The sequence below is a fragment of the Pseudomyrmex gracilis genome, unplaced genomic scaffold (assembly GCF_002006095.1).
Source record: "Pseudomyrmex gracilis isolate BER0280 unplaced genomic scaffold, ASM200609v1 scaffold_61, whole genome shotgun sequence".
In the NCBI taxonomy this organism is placed as follows: Eukaryota; Metazoa; Arthropoda; class Insecta; order Hymenoptera; family Formicidae; genus Pseudomyrmex; species Pseudomyrmex gracilis.
The window spans coordinates 579,046-601,846 of NW_018020645.1; the positions used below are offsets into that span (position 1 = coordinate 579,046).

Below are 22,801 nucleotides of genomic sequence, written 5' to 3' on the forward strand. Positions count from 1 at the left end.
CAATAAATATACTTCGGGTTTGCGTTTTTTTTTTTACTGTGAATGCATCCGTAAATGTCGTAAATTATGTATGTCATTGTTCCCACGGGCAACACCTCGGGCGATACGTCGCCGTTAGAGATCCGGGGTTAGCGCGCGGCAGGCTCGGACAACTGTCGACCGCGCTCGGTAAATGACAACGAATAATGTCAACGCGCAAATGCGTCGCCGTGCCCGCGAGGTGCGCTCACTCACTTACGTCGTCGCAGAATTTATTCAGGAAATACCGGAGCGCGCGCGCGATTGCATCATGGGCTTGGCGACCGCTTTTTACGCCGCTTAAGGGAATCGACATTCGACTTAGGCTCGACAAGAAACTTGCCCTCTCTTAAGTGGAGCAAAAGTTTATAAAACCGCGAACTGCGAGCGACGCGTCTCTAGTTTGGTCCAGGGCTTCTGATCTATTGTTCGTCGAGCGAAGAATTGCACACGAAGAAATCATGCTCAGATTATTGGTGAGCACAATCAGCATGTAGCGCTGAAAGCCGTGTTGTTTTTTCGAGATATTTTAGAAATATTCTCGATTCAAAACTAATCTCTTGCGGTAACATCTTGTGTTTCGTACACCAAAAAGTTTTTTTTAATTTTAAATTAAAAAACAGAAAAAAATAATATCAAAAACATCAGAATAATACATTTTACTTAATTTACAAATTTCTACTTCTGTATTATCGAGAATTATATTAGCGATTTCTTTTTACACGTGCGCATTATTAGCGTAACACCCCAAATCTTAGCTTAAAAATATCCATATTTAACTTTCAGATACCATGCCTGCTGTGGCTGTCCGCAGTGCGTTCGGAGACCGATATGCGCACGGACATGCCGGATGGATCGCTGATGGAGAAGATGCTGGACATCCCGATGTCAAAGGCAAAGAGAGACTCCATTCATCATCCCTGCGAACCGATCTATCCGCAGGGTCCTGCTTACTCGTCATCGCCGATTTACGTTAAACCTCTGATACAACCGACTTATCTGAAAAAAGAGCTGGGCGTAGCTCCGCTAGCTCACTTGCAGTACGTTCAGCACGCGCCCTACGTCGTGCCAAAACCCGCCGTCACGTATGTGAAGCCGGTGGCACCCGCGATTAACTACGAGACGGCGCATCAATCGGTACAGTACATTAAACCCGTGACGCCCGTTTATCAAAAACCCGTGTTGTCCTACGCGCCGACCTATCAGAAGCCGTTCTACTACACGTCTATGTATCAGAGACCCATGTATCACGACGTGATGCCCAAGCTCTTCCTCAAAAAGTACGAGACGCCCGTAACACAGGTCGTCTATCAAAAGCCGCTGCTACACGCGCCCGTTCAGTACGCAGCTCCCAAAGTGGTGCAGGTGCAAGCGCCGCAAGTGTCCTATATAAAACCCGCGGTTCACGCCTCGCAACCTGTGTACCTCCCGCCGGCCGTTCATAATCCCGTTATAGTTAAGCCGCATTGTTTGTAGATCGACCGCGCGCAATGCGAGGACACATAGAGCTTTTTTTCAGGACACGAGAATGTTTCAACGCGTTAAAACTGCATCATCGTCAAGCAGTTACATTAGCTTTTCTACATTTTTTTTTACAACATTTACTTATAAACTTGTAATAAATATGTGTAAAAACCTATTATATAAAACAATGTCACTGATCCAAAAGCGAAACACATGTATCCCACTGGATGTCAGTAGCTGTCAAAATAGAAAAAGATATGGAATGTCTCGCAAAAAACAACACGACAAGACAATCTGGAAATTTTGTCTCTAAAGTGTAATAAAATAATTTTTACTTTTCGAACGAGTTGTTAATTATTTATTTATGCCCGTTTTGCGTGTATACGTGTGTATTTTATCACAGCATTGTGTATAAATGTTCTCGAATCAATTTTTTTATACTCCATTATTTATTATTATTTATATGCTTTATTCTCACTTATTCTCATTGCAAAACAAACCGTAATACCGTACTTTATGCAACTATCCCGAAGCACCGTGAAATTGAAGTAAAAACTATGATGTGGAACACATGAGAATTTCTTCTAAGTCAATGTATCATTATTTTCTGACTAATCTATTATTATGTACAGTTATGTCAAGCGAAATACGCACGTATACACATAATATATATCAAATTTATAACTTTCCACGTACCCACATCATCTTATCGTCCTTTTCTGTGCGACTAAATATAAATTTTTTTTTACTAAAAGTGTTTTTAAAAATGTATTTATTTAATATATAGGCGCAATCATATATATATAGAAATTAATTTAAGAAAAAAAAAACTTGGCAAAGAGAACTGAAAATAATGGCGACCGTCAGCGGAGGTTTCCATCTTGCTTTCCCAAGGATTTCGAATAATATCGCGGTTTCATCATAGATGCGCAATACGACTAGAGATGTTGCATAACTCGGCAATGAAACGGTGAACTATCCCGCCGCCGTTTTGAAACAACACTATACTATATACGTGTGTGCGTGCGTGCGTGCTTGCGGGCGCAACCTACTGATTTTCCCATACTCACGTAAGTATGTAGTCACAAGCGCGTCACATCGCGCGACCACGCAAAGTCTACACCATGAAGCACAAACGAATTGTAAACATCCGTCCATGGTGCATAATATTCGCATGAACTTGCGTAATGTTACGCGGCTACTGTTGTATAAAACAGACGCTTATGAGAGTCGTAGCTTCAGTAGAACCCGCCGAAGCGTCCGAAGTGAATTCATTATGAAATACTGTGTGAGTGAATGTTTTAGACGATGTAACAACAAGAATGAAGGTTGTAGATGAGAAGAGAAAAGAATTTCGATCTTTTATACTAATTCTTCATTCAGTTTGAACTACAAGCAAGTATATAATTCGAGCAAATTTGTTTACTTGTTTCAGTTACTCTTGTTCGCAGTCGTCGCCCTCTGCGAGGCGGCCAGAATAACGAGAGGTATAGATCGCATTTCACATTTTTCAAATAACCAAGCGGTCTATCACGGTCACGGCGCTACCAGCTATCAAAACGTGCGGATCGATAATCACGATGATATAGTGGTGCCCACGAATTACGGAGATCTTGCGGAAATTCAGGACTTGGAGCACCGTGAATCAATTATTCCCGTTGTGGATTCTCATTATGACGTGCAACATGCCGATATATCCGATGATTCGGGTAAATCATATTACTACACACACACACACACACGATAGCGATAAATCTAACGATGTAAAATATTAGATTATGCAAATTGAAATTATGTTGTAATATATATTTATTTTTTTTCTCTTTTTACAGCCGTATACGAAGAATTTACCGTTGCCAATCTTAAACTCAACTCTGACGTGCTCGAGCATTACTTCGATCACGACGACGATAATCACAGTTACGATGTCCATCTAGAAGAATAATATTCATAGAATTTATTATATTCAAAAAATTAATAAATAAGTGTAGGGGTTTAAAAAAATGATAATTTTTTAAAACAATTCAACTTTCTCAGGGGTATTTTAATAAGAAAAAGTTCAAACGTGTGATTTGTAACCTTTTTATTTCGTTCTTGATCCTTTATATCCAGTATAGATATATATTTATATATATATATGTGTGTGTATATACGATAATATAATAATTTATGTAAATAACATTATACATATTATAATGAAAACAACAACGTGGTAATCATTAAAATTCTAGGCTCTTGTTAAAGTTTATTTACAATTCTGTGTGACTATTCGTAACAGCGTTTGAAAGAAACGCTCTTTTTCTCATATATCTCAAAAAATTAAAAATACCCCGAAATGTGTTAATGCTCTAATACTATTATCATTATCAGCAGTCACACGAGAACTATCGATTAATTGTTAAGTCCGATCTTGAGAGCTTTTATCTCTTCAACTTAAGGTATGTATCTAGGAATCGTCACGGTAACAGTGTATATATAATAAGTTTCTCCTGACATTAGGCATAGACTCACGAATACAGACAACAGTCTTACACATACGCACACATTTACATTTTTACCACATCGATATAGACTTCGACGATAGCGCGCGCAGATAACAATCGAAAAATATTTGTCTTCGACGAATCGCGCGACGAAATAGCTCACACCGTTTGATCAGTCCCGCTGATTAGATGTATTCTGTATATAAGTATACACTTAATACTTGACTAGATTACTTTTTTAGCTTTATTGACTCCCTTTTTTTTTTTTTTTTGTTTGTCTAGGTACTCAAAAACTATGAAAACGAGATGTTCGTTTATAAAAAAATATTTAGTTGAATGAATTAGAAACGTTACTGTAAGTGCTCGTTCGTCTATTGCTTCTCATAACGCGCGACACTTGTCGTCGTATATGAGAACGTATAGCTAACGAACGTTTGATCCCAATTTCAAATATATTTAACGTGTGATAGTAAATTGCTTCTTAAAATAGTTCCAATTCGTAGCGCATTCTTTCACTATGATGAAAAATCGTGACCGGCACTCATCACACATAGAACTCAGCCAACATCTTGGTCAGTTCGCAGTCTTCGTTCTTGTACATATCCATGATCTGAAAAAAATGTATGTTTTTTTTTATATAAAAAAACTTATATAAAAAATGTCTTAAAAAGTAAGAGACTCATTCTCGAGTTAAGAATTAGAATTAGTTTTTTTAAATTTGATTTTAATATACTATTCGCAACATTTGTTTTGTTTTTATTTTAAAACTATAAAACAACTATATACAAGTTTAGAAGTTCATAGATATGTAACAAAAAAATATATGTATATACTTACTTTTTATTGTTTTATGTGTTTATGATATGTAACAAAATAACGTGTAGGAAGAATAAAATAAAAAATATTGTATGAAAAAAAACGTTTATTAAGAAAATATTAAATAAAATATTATCGTCGCATAAAGAAATGTGAGAAACATAATAAATAAAAATAATTATAACATTAAATAAATAAAAATTAACTTATAAACCAATAGTGTATAAAGCACTACATAACAAACACTAAATAGAGTTAATTAGATCTTTCAAGAACTTCCATATATATCACATATCTTTCGCTCTGATAAAGTTACATATATATCCAATACTATCAACATTAATTGATATGTTATTCAATATTATTGAAATTAAATTTTTGGTATTTAAGATGTTTTCTAGCAGTTTGAAGAAAATGTTGAAATGTTTTCGCTTACAACACAAAATAACATTACACTCGATATATGTTCGACATGTCTACGTTCAGAGAGATCCAAATAGATTATATTATCGGAAAAGTTCCTACTCTAGCGAGTGTCTGTTGCCTTACCGCGTTCGTGTCTTTCTGCAAATCTTCTAGTTGCTTCTCATGGATCACTTTTAGTTTTTCTCTCTCTCTGTTCTGAATCATCTGTGCGTGTTTGCGCTCCTCCACAAACTTCTTCGTGTTGTTCTGCTGCTTCTCCCTGAGCTTACCCTCTTTGATTCCTCGCGTCTTCAACGTCTTGTCGTTCATCACCTCCCGCGCGCTTTCCATCGACAATCTTGTTTGCCGCGCGATCATGTCTTTCATTTCACGTTCATGCCTTGCGGTCAGCTGTTTCTGCTGCGCCAATTGCGCGGTCGTACATAATTTACACAACTGCGTCTGTCTCTCTTCCAGATGTTTACGAACCAGTTCGCGTTCCTCCCGGCGTTGCTTGTCTGCAAGGCGCGACCACTGAGCGGTCTGATCGGAAACGGCGCGACGAACAATAGGGTCTCTTGAAAGTTCCGCTTTACTGCGCGAAAATAATTGTAAGTTGTTAATAATAAATAGAGAAAAAACTATTTTTATTATATCAAATTTGTTTATTTAATTCTAAAATGTAAATATTCCAAGTTTTTAAATTTCCATGGAAACACTAACTTTTTTCCTTTAAAAATCTTCTCTATAGCAACGCAATGCTGTTTCTGAACAGTCACTTTCTCCTTCTGATGCCTCTTTTTCAGAGATTCCAGTTCTTTTTGCTGTTTTCGTAATACTTTTTGGTAACCCTTTTCTTGTCTCAGTGTATCCAGAGTAATTGGATCGAAATTCATTTCCTCTGTACAATTAAAATAACGTGAGTACAGATCACTTGACTCAGTTGACAAATTTCTTACGACTTACCTCTTGGTTTCGCCACTTCGTGGTGATGAGATGCCATGTTGTTTTTGTTGTCCAGATTGTTTTTGCTGTCGCTCTCTTCAATTCCTAAACCTCGCATTTTGTTTTGCGACGAGCTTTCCAACGTTTTGTTGAATGTTCGCGGCGCCGCTAAAGCGTCCATTAGTTCTGAAAAGAACATTATATAAGTACACAACTGCCTATCTGGAAAACAGTCTGCGATGTCGGTCAAATACCTTCAAATCCATCTGGCACATAAATCTTAATGTCGATATTACAAAATAACATAGGCAGAGACATAGGAAAGTTGGCTTCGGTTCGTAACGCGATGTGCCGATAACCGGCCTGCAAGCCGTCCAAAGGAACGATTCTCTGTCCTAGCAGTTTGTTGTTTGACTCGTCGTATACCGCGAATCTTAAAGCAGCCAAATCTGGTAGAACGACCTTTCTAAATAGAAACGGCTCTTCGTTATAAACAGGATTCAGTCCGTTGGCTGGAACTACCTTGGTACGGAATTCCTTGCGTATTGTGTCGGTCGGTAGGCCGTACATTTCAACCTCTACGTACGTTCCCACTTTCTTGTCGGACAAAAACTGTCCAGCTATTACCTGTCGCATTTTTGTGATGAATGAAATTTTAAGGTAAGAAATTTTCCAAAAGAAATTTCGAAACGCGCGATAAATCTAATTAATTATATCCAAATTGTTATTTAAAATCGAAACGTACTTGAACACTGCATTGCGTGGCAATTACTCCGTCCACGGGGCTCTCGGAGCCGGGATCGAAGCTTCTGTCGGCGCGTCTCATAAAATCCGGCTTTAGCAAATAACCCGAGGAGCCGTTGTACTCGAATTTTCCTTGATTCAGTTGCATAGACAGATCCGCGGTTTGAAAGTTCAACGACACCATTTGGCAGCCAGCGTTCCAAAACGGCTGTTTTTGCGACGATTAATCAACGAGATACACTTTTCTGTGTGTTATTTGTGACATAAATCGCGCTCGAACTGAGCGCGTGTGTGTTTTTTTTTCTCTTACCTGTGGTATATAATTGGAAGAATCGGCCCGCGTGCCTCTTGGATAAATTCGGCTCATCTGACGTTTGTTGTAATTTACGAAATCCATCGCCGAAGATTTCAAGAGACTCATGCCGGTGTTTTCCGCGAAGGAAGACATATTGAAATGAATATTCTTCTCTGTGAGATGATGGATTTCTTTTTCATAAATAAGATATTATGAAGAAATTTAAATTTATCCGCAAAAATAAAAAAGAAAGTCTCGCTTACGCTCGGCAACATCGAAGCCAGGAAACTTTATGGGCTGGGCGTAGTTGACCATTGAGGACAGCCACGGGTGAACGTTTGTCGTGCTTCCGGTATAAGGTTGGACGACAGCGACTAGCTCTATGCTTTCACCGAGACTTGGACCACTGCCAGATTGCTGCTGTTGAATGGCCGACAACGTTACCGATTCGGGGATCTCCTCCTGAAGACGAGAAGAGATATATCTCCGTCTTTACCAAAGCGATCGCAAGACGCTACGTAATTCGATTAAAGTGAGCGGGGTATTGCCACTTTCGAGGATCGTAATGAAGGTTACCTTTAAGGTTACCGGTTGCTGCTCAACGACAGCAGCGATAGACGGCGGCGCGCTGGCATCTTCCTTGACCTCGTCCTCAATTACGAATTGGCCTTGCTTGAATAGCTCCAATTCCGCCTTCTCAACCTCGGGCTTTAGGCGCTTGTTCTTAATGAGAATCTTGCGTTTGAGCATGCTAGGCGGTGGTAAAGGTACTCCTGGATCCAGCTGTTTTTGAAATTTGAGTGTGCTTATCACATCTCCGCAAGAGCTAGTGCGTACTCGAGTCACGTTTCAAACGCGTAATGATACAATAAGGAGGTAATTCATCGTAACAATCTCGTTATTTATAGCGAGTAATAATTGGTCGTAGTCAGACGAGAACAAAATAAAAATATGAGGAAAAAAAAAACTTACTATCTTGTGTTTTATAAAAACTGTCAAAAAGAATACGATAAAATATTTATCTAAAAAATCTTACGGGATATTCTTTTAATGGATCCTTCAATAATAAATCACCCAGAATTTCATCACAATATTTGGCCAGCTTGTATTGCTGCTTCTTGCTACAGTGGTTTTCAAAGCTGAGGATCACTGGATATTCTGATGTAACGAAGGCCGTGTCTCTAACCGCGTATATAACGTCCTTGAACAAGATGTCGGTGCACATGGCTTTGCCGTGAGTAATTATTGGCTCCTCATCCTCCCCTTTACCATCCCAACAATCCAATTCAACGCACCTTTAAATTTAAGTCAAAAAAAAAAAACAAGATATTGTAACTATATTACGATCGTCAAAATTCTTTCTGCACATATCGTAGTCAATTATTGAAAAAAAAAAAAAAAAAAAATAACCGAGTCATTTTTATAGACATTCTCATGTTACTATTGTAAAATAGTTATAAATCAATAAACAGAGCATCGATTTGACGGGAGGCACAATATTACGTATGCAAATAGACCCAATCTGGTGCAATCGACAAAGTTATAAATATGCGCCACTCGTTGAATTCACCGGTGTCGTAAATCAGATTACAATCATCATTTCCATATAATTTTATAGACAGCAACAGTATATTCATATTCTACCTGCATCCAGCAAGTAGAACCTGTCTGTACATCTCGACGCTACTCCTCCCGCCGAATTGCCGTCCACTTAGGTATGTGTTGTGACTTGAATTAATGTAATAGTGCGCCAGCGGTTGGTCCATGTCCATATAAACATCTAGTCTGTCGAGGAAAACTGGCGCGTTCTCATCGGACATCAGGTACCTTATGAAGCCGTCCTTCGTCATCGTTTCTGAAAGAAAGTGTTGTGTTGAAAATCCAACTCACGCGGTCGGTTTCTTCTCTTTATTATTAATTTCATTTCATCGGTTTTGAAGGAACCAACTTTATTCTCTCTCTCTTATTAAAAAATTTATCCTTGATATACAATCTGATACATATTCATCATGGAAACATGCATAAGCAATCGTGTTACGAAGATCCTTATTTACTTATAAGATTTTATTTAAAAAAAAAAAATCAACCGCCGAAAGAAAACAAATTTATTTATCATTTTCTTACTGTTTTTGCGCGCAATTTCGTTCTGCTCGTAATCATTGATAATCTCCATTGTCCGTTTCTCGTCATAGAATGGATAGAGAATTTCGTTCAAGGTCGGATCTCTTTGCTTCTCGTTCAGGAAGGTAATCAGTTGCTCCAGATTAATCGTATCGGCCTTACTCTGCGTTCTGGAAATGTTTGGGTAAATACTCGGGGTCGCATTAATTCGCTCAAGGTTTCTTTTCTGTTTGCATTACGCAAGAGAAAGAAAAATAGACAGACAGATAGATAGATAGAAACGAAAAGAAAGAGCGTATAATTAATTAACTCATAAAATGATTATGAAAAACTATATTAGTTCTCAAACCAAGTACTCACATTGATTGAAATAATTCTTCTATATCGTTTCTCGGACATATTTTGTGATAAAGCGCGTAAAACGCGTCGAAGGTGAAGTCGTCAGGTTCTATTACGTCATTCTAAGAAAAGGAAAATATCATCGCAATCTATTTTACGCGACATAGCAATACTGTTACTGATAATTTAGTTTTACAATTAAATTAAAAATATACCTTTCCGCTAGGTAGACCTAACTCAGAGAGACACTGATAAACGAGCTTTTCCGTTTTTCCGGACGCAAAAGTTCTCGCGACCACTTTCACCGGAACTTTTCCATTGGGATCCACAAGCATCCTAAGCCGCATCCAACTAAAACACACAGCGCAAAAAACGCTGCTCGTTAATTTCATGCAAGTCAAATGTTTTCCTTTGCATCGGAAATGAATTAGAAAAAACGCGACGTCCCAATCGTACGGAAGCACTTACGTCTAATTAATCCACACACAAGCGAACAATACTAATGTTTACATACATAATTGCAAATATATATATATATATATATATATATATATATATATATATATATATATGTATTTGTCAAGTTTCATATTTAATGATCCAACATATATACATACATATATAGGTGTGCATTAAAAGTAAAAAATAAACTTACTGTTTCTTCAGACATGTAAGTGGGCAAACGTTATTCGCTTTGACATTGTGCGTGATCGATCGAACACCGTCCAACCATACCTATGACGACAGACAGAAATGACATAACGTAAATTGTTCTTTTTTTACTTGAGAGCGCGTTGAATAGTGCAATAAATATGAGAAATATATTAATTTTCATCACTCGCGCGAGTCCAGCCCGCGTAATCAGTCATCGCAATCCGTCGCAATGTGTCATAGATCGATAGGTATATTTTGCTACTTGTACGTACTATGATATTTTAATTATATTATTATAATTTATTATGTAATTTAATTAAATATATTTTATTAATGCGACAAATAAGACTGTCTATTATTGCGAAAAAGTTTATAAGATAAAGTTTTTAGATACGCGCAAGTAAGACTAAGCAATAATTCGGAAAGAACGTAGTATAGTCAAAAAGAATCAAGTATAAAGTGCAGATGTACTGCTTGATAGTGTCATAAACGCACAGGCGGTTAAGCACAATTATTTACGAAATTTCAATGATGGCAAATTATCGACTTTCGTAATAACAGTTTTAACATAATAAGCGCGCACATGTAGCGGAGGGATCACGATGAAATGATAAGGCGAACGATGCGGTAGCGCGATATGCGCGAACCGCATGTAGCGCGTTCACGCTATTTCCGCGCGTGTCACCTGGCGGCACAGAAGTAGCCGATAAAATCTCAATCGTAATCGATACGCAAACACGAAACGTTGTTAATGTAATGTAACAAAAGACGTTAATCATACGTTACGCTAAGCGTTTGAAGTAATTCGGTCAAAACCTATCGCGCGATCGGCGATTATTATAAACGATATTTCGATTATTAATTCCGATTATTATAAACGATATTTCGGTAACGATAATAATGCGCGAATGTCACATCGTTGTTAACCAGGCAGTAATATTTCTATACACGGATCATTTGCTTGATCAACATATTTAGTAACAAAAGGACGTAAATATAACTCCCAAACTATATTTCTACTGTATATTTCAATTATCGTTACCTTGGCTGTGGCAGGATCCGGACATACGACATGCTGATAATTGATATTGGTATAATCAACACCGGAACAGATAGTCAAACTTTTCTCGTCCAACTGCTCGCCGTGTTTGCTGAGTAACTTGTCCAGCAATTTCAAATCCTATTGAAAACGTGTCGATCTATTAGCTATCAGCACGTAAAAATTTTATTTTAATTTATTTTATTTTGTTTTTAACATTTATTCATTTTCATTGAAAAACGTTTTCGTTATTTGATGACCTCTTTTACATAATAATTTTATTAATGCTATTTTTTTATTATTTTATTATTATCTACGTTATTATTCTGTTATTGTTCTGTTATTATATTCTGTAAAAGGAAAAAAAAATTTTTTACCCTGGGAACGCCACCGGCTCGAATGTCGCTTACTTGACACAATTCCAAGACATCGCCGTCCTGCGCGAGAAAAGAAATAAAATATTTATTCGGCATCTCGGAATCAATAAGTAGATCTCGAGCGCGCTTTTCTTTTCCCTTATTGAAATAAATAAATGATAACACACGTTCTCGAAGAAAAACGGCTCACCTTCCCCTCGCTCTGCCAGTAAATGAAGAAACCATACTCGTCGACCTTGAACAGGCAATTTAGCTCGATTTCAGTGTTATCCTTCTCCTCTGTCCAACGATCGAAGACGCAGCCCGTACGGAGCGCTTCCGGCACCTCGATCTGCCAATTGAACTCAAACTTCTTCGTCATCTCCGCGACGTTCCACCAACTTCCGGCGAAGTCAGCTTAGATGCGCCGTTTTCCGGTTCTGTCAACAGGAATCGATGGCGCCATTAAAGCTATCCAGACTCTCCGTCGGATATCTTCCGTATATCCTTCAAACGTTTCAACGACAAACTAGTATCTGTTTCGTGTTTCAGAGCTTTGAAGGACTGATATTTATGTCATGAATTCCCCGTATTCGTTTGCGTAAATTGTTCGTCAATAATTTATAGGATTGCGTATATTTCTGCGGTTGTGCGCGTATAGTTTCAAGTTCAAACCGTTGATGTTTATTCAGTGCACATTGCGCCGTGTGTGGTTCGCGCCGCAATATGCAAATGACTTTTTGTGAGTTACATCAATTGTTGAACGTGAGAGGACGCACATATAAGAATATACATAATCTCCATATTACTGTTAATCAAATAAGAATGGATAATTGAACGAGCCAAGTGACGCTTTCATTGGACTGGCACGTAATTTGCTTGTTTAGAATTCATGTGACGGCGTATTTAGTTAATTATTGGCAAATTTCTTCCTGGATAAGCAACACATGCCGTGTATGTAACACCTCAATAGGGTCTTCGAAACCGTAATCGGACATTAACCCCTCTCTGGGAAATGAGAGGCAACGTTCTTTGACCTTTAACCTATCAACTTTGCGACATGACCATGCAAGTACGTAAAACACTTTCGAAGAAAGTTATGAGACTACTCATTAGATAATTATAGTAAAAAAAAAAAAAAATATAATCGTCATGCATATGTGAGACTTTCTTTTCTCTCTTTCTTTACTCTCTTTCTTTTATTTATTGCGTTACTTCTATTTATAAGTAATATGTAAATTCCCCTTTGTGAAAGCTAATTTCAATTGGAGGAAAAGTAGAAAGGAAAATAGAATAGGAAGAATAGAATCAGCACTGGCGCGTCGAGAAAATCGAGAAAAAGAAGACTACAGAAAGACGTCATTGCGCATTCTCTTTGTTAGACCCAAGAATGTTATAATCCGAGAATAAAATAGTTCCTTTGATACACAATATAACGTTGTATGGCGCATTTTCTTGTGTCATAAACATATGTATTTTTTTTTTTTTTGTCTACATTGGCGTAAAGAATGCTCTCTCTCTCTCTCTCTCTCTCTCTCTCTCTCGCATCTGTGATTACAATATTTATGCTCTGTACACACAATTAGTATCTTAATACTGTAATTAATACTGTATCTTATATAATTAGTATCTTAATACTGTAAAACACTGTGTGAATTGGAAAGTTGATGCTGCAAATAAAGCCCCCGTGCTTCATTCAATAAATCTAATGTGTTTATATTTACGTAGTTTCTTATAAAATAAAAACCCTCACATAAATGTGAACTATTTATATAAAAAACATTTCACAATCGAATCATCCGCTTTTGGATAATCGATAGTTCATCACGGTACAGAAGATTCGTTAGCATCGTTGCACCGATTATCCTTTATGGCAAAAAGCTGCACTATGCAGAATGAAGCGCAAGCAACTTTTGTCAAGCAAAAATAGTTTACGTTCAAAAATTCAAAAACATATCAAAGGTTTTACACAACAATATCAAAACATATGAAATGTTTTACACAATAAGATAGTTATGTCAAGTAATTGAGAACAGAAACAATGTACTTACAATGTTAAGAGCGTCTCTTTCGAGTTAACCTGCTCATTTTAACTCGCGGCTGTGCACCTGCGAATAAAAAAACAAATTCGATACATTTTTTTTACACGTGTTTTTGCTTTCTAATTAAAGTTGATAATACGTAAGAGATATGAATTATCATTTATTCTCTAAAATCTTATAGAATTATTTTCTGTTGTGCTTTTAATTATGTCTCAAACGTAAATCCTAAAAGATTTAATTCTTAATTAAATTATCATAAAAATGTGCGACACGACGTTTATTTCTTCTCCCTCATCTTCTTCCCTTCTTCGCATCTTTGAATCTATTAAGTGGTGTGTTAATTATATCTACGGACAGACACGTGTTTCTCTTAAATAGGTTTCAGTCTTCGAACTAAATGATTCAATCAATATCTTCTCATCATAATTACGATAAACTTACGTAATTGAGTACTGCGAGTTACGTAATGTTTGACTTAAGTATAGAATCTAATTACTAATTTTCTCGCCATCATCTCTCTCTCTCTCTCTCTCTCTTTTGTCTCGTCGTTGAATTCTGTTTAACGATATTCTTAATAAATTCTGTCATGGCTATGGAGATAGAACGATTTTCGTGACAGTTAATAATTTAGAAAAAGATAATATTGATGCTACAATACAATCTTTTTTATATGACGTATGACTACTAATATTTCTTCTTAAAACTTTTCATTGAAAATCAGTCGATTAATCAAAGCCGCTATCGATATATAATATTGCTTCGACAATCCATTAAACCGATCTTCCATTATCTAGATTAAAAATACATTAAAGCAATTGCAAAGAGGGGATAAAAAAACACAAGTGACGTGTGTTTCTAAGATTTTTATTAATAGGTGACGTGACATTTTCTTGTGTACACACAAAGGCCATTTTTCTATATTATCTTTCAGTAGCTTAAATGATTTGTGTTATTAAACCGAATAATTTGCGCGTTTCTCCTGAATTAATAAAACGTGATAAGTCGGCGATAAATTTTGCGTAGAATTTCATTAATTTGTAAAATTAATTTTATACTGTCGTAATATTTTACTGTATATTTGTGTGAGGAAATGTAATATATATTTTCGGATAATATAACAATATGTTACACCGGCAAAAAATATTAATAGGATAAAAAGTCACTGGTTTTGAACCAGGCATTAGTTGCGGGTCATTTAGCATTGTAAAGCTATAAAAAGCGAGAATTTATGGTCTAATATATTTCTCTACCGCACAACATTTCCGGAATCAAAGACGGAACACGCTCGGCTTTCGAACTATTATTAGATATTTCGATCCGTGATTTTTGATTCTTGAATCTACGAATGGAGCCATAGATGAAAATGTTACTGCCGAACTCTTGACACACCTTTATTCCGAGTTTGCGGAATATCTCGGCTTTTAAATATCAAGCGGTTTAAAATTGAAAATGATCGTAGTGCACGAACTATGCAGTGAAAGATTTATAAATGTGTACCAAAATTAAGTACTTTTCTACGAAAAGTGAATCCACATAGAAGTATTACTTCCTACAATTGAATTTACAATCTCACCAAATCGCCAATTGCGACGTGTTAACCGCAACTTCCGAGAATTAACCACATCTTGCCGGATGTTTCTGCGTTTGTGGCGACGTGTTTATCGTTGCATTAAGTTCAAAGAGAAGGAATTTTTGATTGCTGTCACAACGTTGCCAAATGACGTGCATTTTCGTTTCGAACGATGAAAAATCGCGTAGGACATCGTGTGTGTGATCTCTCAATCCCCGAAATAAACAATTTCATAAATCATTGCAACATAAATATGCGATATTTTGTGGATTAATGATGTCCGTATGATTGGCATTGGCGAATTATATAAAGGGAAACAAATAGAACGCAGTTAAAACGTTGCATTAAATGCGAACGCGTGTACAAGACGCATAACTGGCTACCGACGCATATCTCACAGATATACGTGGGCACACAGAGTTCGCGTCTATATAAACAGCGTGTGTATACAGGGTAACATAAACAGACCGGCACAGGAAAAACATAATGTGTGACTCGTGTCTTCTTCTTCTTCGGCACGATGAAAAGACGTTCCGCAACGTCTCTGACATCCCGCGTATTTCCCACGAGCCGACCGCATTAAATGACATGTTATAACTATCACGACCCCCATTGTAGCAGCTTGTTAACGCGGTATTGAGAGCACCAAGATGGCGAGTAAAAGTGGAGATAAGGAATCGTCTTGATTAATATCGGTTCGCAGTGTCGTAATTGGACGCCGATAAGCCCCCGTTGGCGATTTATCTCGGTGTGTAGCGTTAAAGAAATTTAGAACACAAAGAACATTTTTGCGTAAGCAAAAGTGTAAATAAGTGAAGATAAAAAAGCTTTTCTAGCTGCCACTTTTTAATTTCGCGCACAAAGCGCGAGTGTTTCGACCATGATGTGCAAAGTAACGAAAAAAAAAGCACAAAGTTATTAAATCACGTCTGCTATAAAACAATTAATTGCTACGTAAATTCAATTATCTCTCTTTCTCTATCCACGGATCAATAAGTAATTATCTATATAATTTCCGGAGTTGAAGGTTAAATTGCCGCGACACTGACCGCTCAATAAATTGCTTAATAAATCTAATGGTCACTTTAGATGGAATGAAAGCAAGTGAGGTTTGTGACCTGCTTGCTTTCATTTGTAAAATAGCTATGTTTCAGTATCGTGCACTCATTGCGGTGGTTTTTTTTTTTTTTCCGAAACACATTTAGCCTTACGTAATCCGCAAATTTTGTTTCACTTTAGTAATTCTGAAATAATCGGAGAAAAAATTAGAAAACGCAAATACGTGATCATGTAAAATTGTATGAAAATTAAATGATCATACACGTTTGTATTATTTTTTTTGTTTGTAGCTGAATGAAGTAATTAGAATTGTTCTTTATTCGAGCTGACATTTTTCAACTAAACAATGTTATATATATAGCTTTGCTGAATAACAAAAAAGACATTTGTTTTGTCTCTCGTCGATATCGGCCAAACGGTAATTCTTAAGTAGAAACCTCTATTATGCAATATGTTTGTCTCACTGTAATGAGACGCGCGCGTCGCGTTCCACGTGGCTAACGCGAGACAAATCGATGATTTGCAGTTTGCAGTTGTCGAAATATATCTATATATTAAACGCGATCGCGTATTTCTTGCAGAATACAAAGTTTGCCGAGAGAGAGAGAGACAGGATTATACATGACGTATAATTTTAGGAGACACGTAAGTTCTCTTTCGCAAATCTAAAATTGCCAATTTTGCAATTGTAATACGACGCACGTACTATGACGAATATATGATAATTGAACGTTATCTGAACTTTGCATTTTTTTATCGCGGAAATAAAACCCGTTCTGCAATATAATATTTCGCGAGATTGTCGCGTCTGATTGAACACAATCGCGATCTGAGGTTTTCTTCTAATAACGCATAAGTTAAGTAAGTTATTATAGCTTTTACGAGACAGAGAATTATATTCCGAGAAACGCGCACGTCGCGCTGTGTTTTTGCTGTTCCACGGAAAAGATCGAAAGATAATGATAATTCTCTCAAGAGCAAAAACAAAGATGTGGAAAGCGAAAAGTTTCCGATACGATTACAACAAGCATTTCTGAGAGACCAATGTCTACTGTGTTATATTTGCGTGAATGACTAATAATATAGTCATTGTCGTGAAAAAAAAAAAATTTGTATTGTGTCTGTATGCCTATGTAAAACGCGCCTGTAACGATGGCGCCTATTCGACACACATGCGATCTTCTGTCTGTTGACTTTTCATCTATAAAAGACGCCAGGATTACGAAGAGCGCCGAACGGCGAAGATATTCACGGCATGTGCCTCGTCGAACGAAGAGCGCGTGGATGAACAATGAATAGAGCTAGGGGAAGACCGAGAGATTTAGGTATCGGAGCGATGATCGACTCTCGACTTGTCTGGCGCGTGCGAGAGTCGTAAGCGCGCGGCGCGCGAGACCTTTCCCTCCGCGCACGTTTCCCCTCCTCCTCCTTCTATCGTCGAGCGGCGCCTCTTGGTTCCCTTGACCTCAAAAATCCCTCGGGAAGTCCCGCAGTCAGGGTCGTGTTCCGTTGTTTCCCATACACGTACATACCTACATACATATATCTTTCTGTCTCTCTTCCTCATCGCACTTATCTCATATGCCTTATTCGCAGCTTATCTCTCGCGCCGATAGCTTCTAATTAGCAAGTCGTCGTTGTCGCCTCGTAACTGCCTGTCGCTCGCTCGCCGGATGGCGCGCACAATACGTGTGATACGTATGTGTGTGTGTGTGTGTGCGTGCGTGCGTGCGCGCGCGCGCGCGCGCGTGTGTGTATGCGCGCACGTAGTAACACGCACGAGTGGCACGCACACGCGCGGCGACCGTCAGAGAGAAGCGAGAGAAGGTGAAAAGATGTAGAAAGAGAACGCGCGAGCTCTAACACACACCGCGCTTGTTCGGTACGTCGAGTTTCGATGGTCGTCGAACACAGTAGAGGCCAATTATTTCGCCAAACAAAATCCTCCTTCATGTGGGAGTATTTATTGATAGGTGATATATAGCGAGTTAACATAGAGGGAAACGTTTTAATCTATCTCAAGTGTGAGCGTGCGAGAAAGTGGATTACGATGCGCGGTCGTCCTCACCTACGTGATGACCCAACTAATTAGCGCGCGTGTTTAATACACCGCGCAAGGAGACGATAATGCACTTTCGCTATACGGCCAGTAATCCATTCATGCTACTACATGCTCTATATACATGCAAACTGGTTGACACGGAACACTGAAGCGCGGTACCATTCAATTTGGAGCGCTCGCCGTTCTGATGGATGGAAACATCGGTCCATCATCTCAGCGAGCAATTAATAACGTCGAAAATAAATATTTAATATACCTTTTACCTGTATTCAATAAATTCTCAAACGAAAATGTCATGTTTTTTTTTTTTTATTTCGAAATGCAACGTTTAAACAAATCCCCGTATCGAATTAAAACAATATCGATTAAAATCTTTAAATTTTAATTATTATTATTGAACTTTGAGCGCGCACAAAAGCGCGCAAAAAAATGCATCAACGATCATTTGCCGCGAGACTTCGGAAGTGGTCCGAGATGAAGACGCACCGGTGTGTGCGGTTGGCCACAGCATTGCACGCATGACACGTCTCGTGATCGCGCCAGTGCAGCAGACGTCTGCTGTACACGCGCGCACGCACGTATATTGCTCATACGCTCGCGCGTATATACACACACTCGTGCGCGCGTACACCTTGCCTCGTACATTCCGTCTGAGCTCACGCATTATCGCAAAATCGCTCTTACCGCTCACGATCGGGTCTCCTCTTCAGTCTGCACGTTAAATTATTCGTCGAACGACGAAAACGGCAACGGACTGGCCGACGGTCTCATCCTTCGACGAGGCTTGACGCACGCATATCGGACATATATACAGGCTCGCAGAAAATGCTTGCCGAGTAAAAACGCGAAACAAACACCCGAAACACGTACGTCCACGCTCGCGAAAAATCGCGCTCCGCTGTCGGACGTCTCCGCTGTAGGCGCGATGGAAGATACTGACGGTGCACAGCACCGTCTGTTGACCGGCCAACTAGCCGCCTGGCTCGATACCGTCTTTTTCCCCTTGCGCGCATGTGCCGTTTTCTGTGACCATCACCATACTCTCTTCTTCTGGTTTCACTATCCCCAGGTTCTTGTCGGCAAGAACGAGATCTGTCTCGTCTCCGAAGTCACGCGAATTGTTACTTTGTTTCGAACAAATATTCAACATTTACTCCGGCGCGGAGATATCTGGATACTTTTCCACTACTCGAAATGTACAGATGTCACCTGAATATTCAATAAGTGATCGAACGGTGTTATCAAATATTCAGACATGCTGCTTGCATCGCTCAAGTAGGCTAGATAAGTCATATTTGAACACTTTAAGATAACAAATAATTATCTGAGTAACTCGAAGTAATTAATTACTCCAGGTCCAGGTCGTCAGCTTTAATTACTTCAAGTTTAAGAGAGTAGCTAAGTTGATGTATTAAAGATTCGGGAGAATGTAATACGTGAAATAAAAATTCTGACATGGGAATTTTACACTTTCTGTTTGATTTGAAACGGTAAGCGATAATAGCTACCTGTTATCAAAATCTCTTGATAATATACTAACTATATAACTCTTATCATACGAGCTACGTGATAGAAAGTGAATATCTGCGCTCTCTACAAAGCTTCGCAGAAGCAAACGTACAAGACCGAGTATATTGGTCGGTAATATAGCGTGTTCTGATTTTTTCATGTAATTTGTATTTATTTATTATTTTTAAATTATAACAGCAACTTGTATACAACGTAAAATAATTGTATACACTTTAAAATAGTATATTCTATATTTTTCTCTATTTTCTTCTCTCTATCATTTTATTTCGTTTAATTGCTATTTTGTTTTGCTCTACAACACAAATATTCCGCCGAGGAAAAATAGCACGCAAATGATAAAGAGAAATCTCAATGTAAAAATTGCATTCGAGCGGTTATATCGGAACGTGTTTATGGATAGAATTTAAATCCGCGCATATACGCGCAGTCAGAAACACGCTCGGCCTGCTGAATTGCATTGTGTCTCGCTGTATAAGCGAATGCTTTCTGAATGAGCCTTTTATATATATATATATGTATATATATACATATATAGAAGAAAGGGAAATTTTCACCCAGTGATCCGCGTACCTTACATGCTAAATCGTCCAGGATTCGAACGTCATAAATGCATGAAACATCGCAAAGAGCCCTTGGTTTCTCGAGTTTATTCGCATCAAAAAGCAAATAGTAAAGAATACGCGCGGGTTACATGTGTTTGTTTTCTCGTTGGCCTTCGAAAAATGCAATAGTATGCAGCTACCGCAGCCGTTATTACATTTTTCGTATCTGAGCGAGCTATAGACGCACTCATCGGCTAACAAAAGTAAAACTACGAAAATTCAAATGCTCCGTTTTCATTTGCGTTCTTAAATGTGTGAATATACATTTGTCTTTCTTTCTTTACGCTATGCATTACGTAGGAAAAGATCGGTTCATCGAGATATATATTGTAACTGCAATTTCGACACAGCGGAAGTTGTGTCGAACATTTGAATTGTACATTGAAGAATTTGTTGACTTTTGACGCAGTCGTCTGCGTGAGAATAGATCGCGCAGAGACAACGTTTGAGATTAGAGACGTGCGAATTTAGCCGCGAGACTGAAAAGAATAAGTACAACGCTTTCATTAAAGTCATTTTTTTTTTAACACTAGCACAACACAGGCGCGCGCTACGTGCACGCTATTGTTATTTTTATTTAACGTGTTGTCAGTGAACACAACCTGTCACCGAGTTGACAGATAGTATATACGTCTTATAAACCATATAATACACATGTGAGAAATGTCAGAAATAACGCATGAAAATCAAACTCAAAAAATAGTGAGAGAGAGAAGTGGAAAAACAACACGTGACTAAAGTCTTGTGACAGGGAAAAGGGTAAAAAAGAGAATATTATATATATTATATGTAATATTCTATATCTATATATAATACACACACATACGCATATATGTATATATATATATATATATATATATACCGTAATCACGTGACCAAAGTCAGTAACACCGCCGCGGTCGCGCGGCCGAAGTCAGTGACTTCACTGCAGTCGCGCGACCGGGGTCATTGACCTCGCCGCGGTCGCGCGACTGCGGTCAGTGACCCCGCCGCGGTCGCGCGACTGCGGTCAGTGACTCCCTCCCACCAAGGCCGCGCGGCCGAGGCCAGTGACCCCGCCCCCACCAAGGCCGCGCGCCCGCGGTCAGTGCCCCGTCAAGGCCGCGCGGCGGAGGTCAGTGACATTACTGTAGTATGTATATAATACATATAATACAATATAAAGTATAATATTATAAATATATAATAAATTATATGTATAATATGTATTATTTAATGTTATATATAATATAAATTACACAGTCATGCCTTTTTTAATATAGGACTAAGAAACGAAAAATAAAACGATTTTTATTTCCAATCTTACACGTGCATGATATACGACCATTTTTTACTGCTTTGCATTTATTGAAAACGCTCGAATATCCATATTAATAATTTTCATGCAAATAGACACAAACACGTGTTATTACTAAATTATAATGGATGAGAGAAGAAAGACATTATCATACAAATAAAGACTGAAATTCAGTTTGCGCGCATATAAACACTAAAATTGCACATCTACATTTTACAATATGTAACATATCGATCTTCTTACAAGAGAGACATATAATTTAATGGTAACACGTTATATTCGCACGCAGTTTCTTCATACGCGTATATCGTACAGTCCCGCTATCAAAAAAGGCTATCAAAACTAAAAGTTCCGACCCAAGTGATACACTTGCGCTGCTAAGCATCGTTGCGTACGTCGTATACAAGCATTACATTAACCATTATCGTGCATGAAACGTTGTTGGTTTTATGGCGCTACTCCGGGAGAGTACAGTCATATGTCTCACGTTCGCCGGATAACAAGCCTTAGCATCTCGCGAAGCGCAATGTATTTATAGCCGCGTATCTATCCGCATTTTTTCGCGTGTAAGAATATCTCTCGCGCTCAATGAGGAATTCGAACGCGATAGTTTAACCTGACAAAGAATAAAAGTTTGACGGCTCGGTCGTTATCGTGATTTGGAAATCGTATCTTGTTACTACTAACACAGAACACCAATTTTATAACGCAAAAGGGAGAAATTAAGAACTTCATATTAGCGGCAAAGCTCGTATCACAAACAAATTTCTCCACCGGAGATAAAAGAGAAAGCCCCGGTATGTAATCTCTCTTATGCATTTGTAAAACTCATGTTTGTTTCGGACATGATTTGTGTAATGAATTCGTGCGGGCGATGAGTCGTCGTTCAACTTTTTTTTTGAATTTTTTGTATTTCGGCGCGTGGCATTAAAATGACACAACGAGCATATTTGCATGGAA

General features: G+C 38.2%; 3 protein-coding genes across 6 annotated transcripts; 2 read left to right on the forward strand and 1 right to left on the reverse strand.

Annotated features, from left to right (window-relative positions):
• Window positions 1-425: 425 nt before the first annotated feature.
• Window positions 426-1,768, forward strand: LOC109854213 (repetitive proline-rich cell wall protein 1-like). Its single transcript, XM_020427091.1, has 2 exons — window positions 426-494; window positions 805-1,768. The coding sequence occupies exons 1-2, from the start codon at window positions 480-482 to the stop codon at window positions 1,492-1,494; spliced, it is 705 nt and encodes a 234-aa protein (XP_020282680.1). The 5' UTR covers window positions 426-479; the 3' UTR covers window positions 1,495-1,768.
• An 851-nt stretch (window positions 1,769-2,619) lies between these two features.
• Window positions 2,620-3,662, forward strand: LOC109854203. 2 transcript variants are annotated; one of them, XM_020427076.1, is made up of 3 exons: window positions 2,620-2,810; window positions 2,918-3,191; window positions 3,315-3,662. In XM_020427076.1, exons 1-3 carry the CDS (start codon window positions 2,805-2,807, stop codon window positions 3,425-3,427), a joined length of 393 nt encoding a protein of 130 aa, XP_020282665.1. In that variant the 5' UTR covers window positions 2,620-2,804; the 3' UTR covers window positions 3,428-3,662. The 2 variants fall into 2 exon arrangements, with proteins under 2 accessions (XP_020282665.1, XP_020282664.1); XM_020427075.1 differs by having other exon boundaries at window positions 2,620-2,770.
• Window positions 3,663-4,164: 502 nt separating this feature from the next.
• LOC109854202 (1-phosphatidylinositol 4,5-bisphosphate phosphodiesterase-like) lies at window positions 4,165-19,377 on the reverse strand. Of its 3 annotated transcripts, none has more exons than XM_020427074.1 (20): window positions 19,097-19,377; window positions 13,731-13,787; window positions 11,891-12,119; window positions 11,701-11,760; window positions 11,327-11,464; window positions 10,286-10,365; window positions 9,846-9,981; window positions 9,652-9,752; window positions 9,295-9,461; window positions 8,815-9,025; window positions 8,207-8,465; window positions 7,747-7,953; window positions 7,434-7,632; window positions 7,186-7,343; window positions 6,877-7,083; window positions 6,386-6,758; window positions 6,153-6,317; window positions 5,910-6,087; window positions 5,331-5,781; window positions 4,165-4,575 (listed from the first exon to the last, which is right to left on the reverse strand). In XM_020427074.1, the coding sequence occupies exons 3-20, from the start codon at window positions 12,059-12,061 to the stop codon at window positions 4,510-4,512; spliced, it is 3,327 nt and encodes a 1,108-aa protein (XP_020282663.1). In that variant the 5' UTR covers window positions 12,062-12,119; window positions 13,731-13,787; window positions 19,097-19,377; the 3' UTR covers window positions 4,165-4,509. The 3 variants fall into 3 exon arrangements, with proteins under 3 accessions (XP_020282663.1, XP_020282661.1, XP_020282662.1); XM_020427072.1 differs by having other exon boundaries at window positions 7,186-7,361; XM_020427073.1 differs by lacking the exon at window positions 13,731-13,787 and having other exon boundaries at window positions 7,186-7,361.
• Window positions 19,378-22,801: the final 3,424 nt, after the last annotated feature.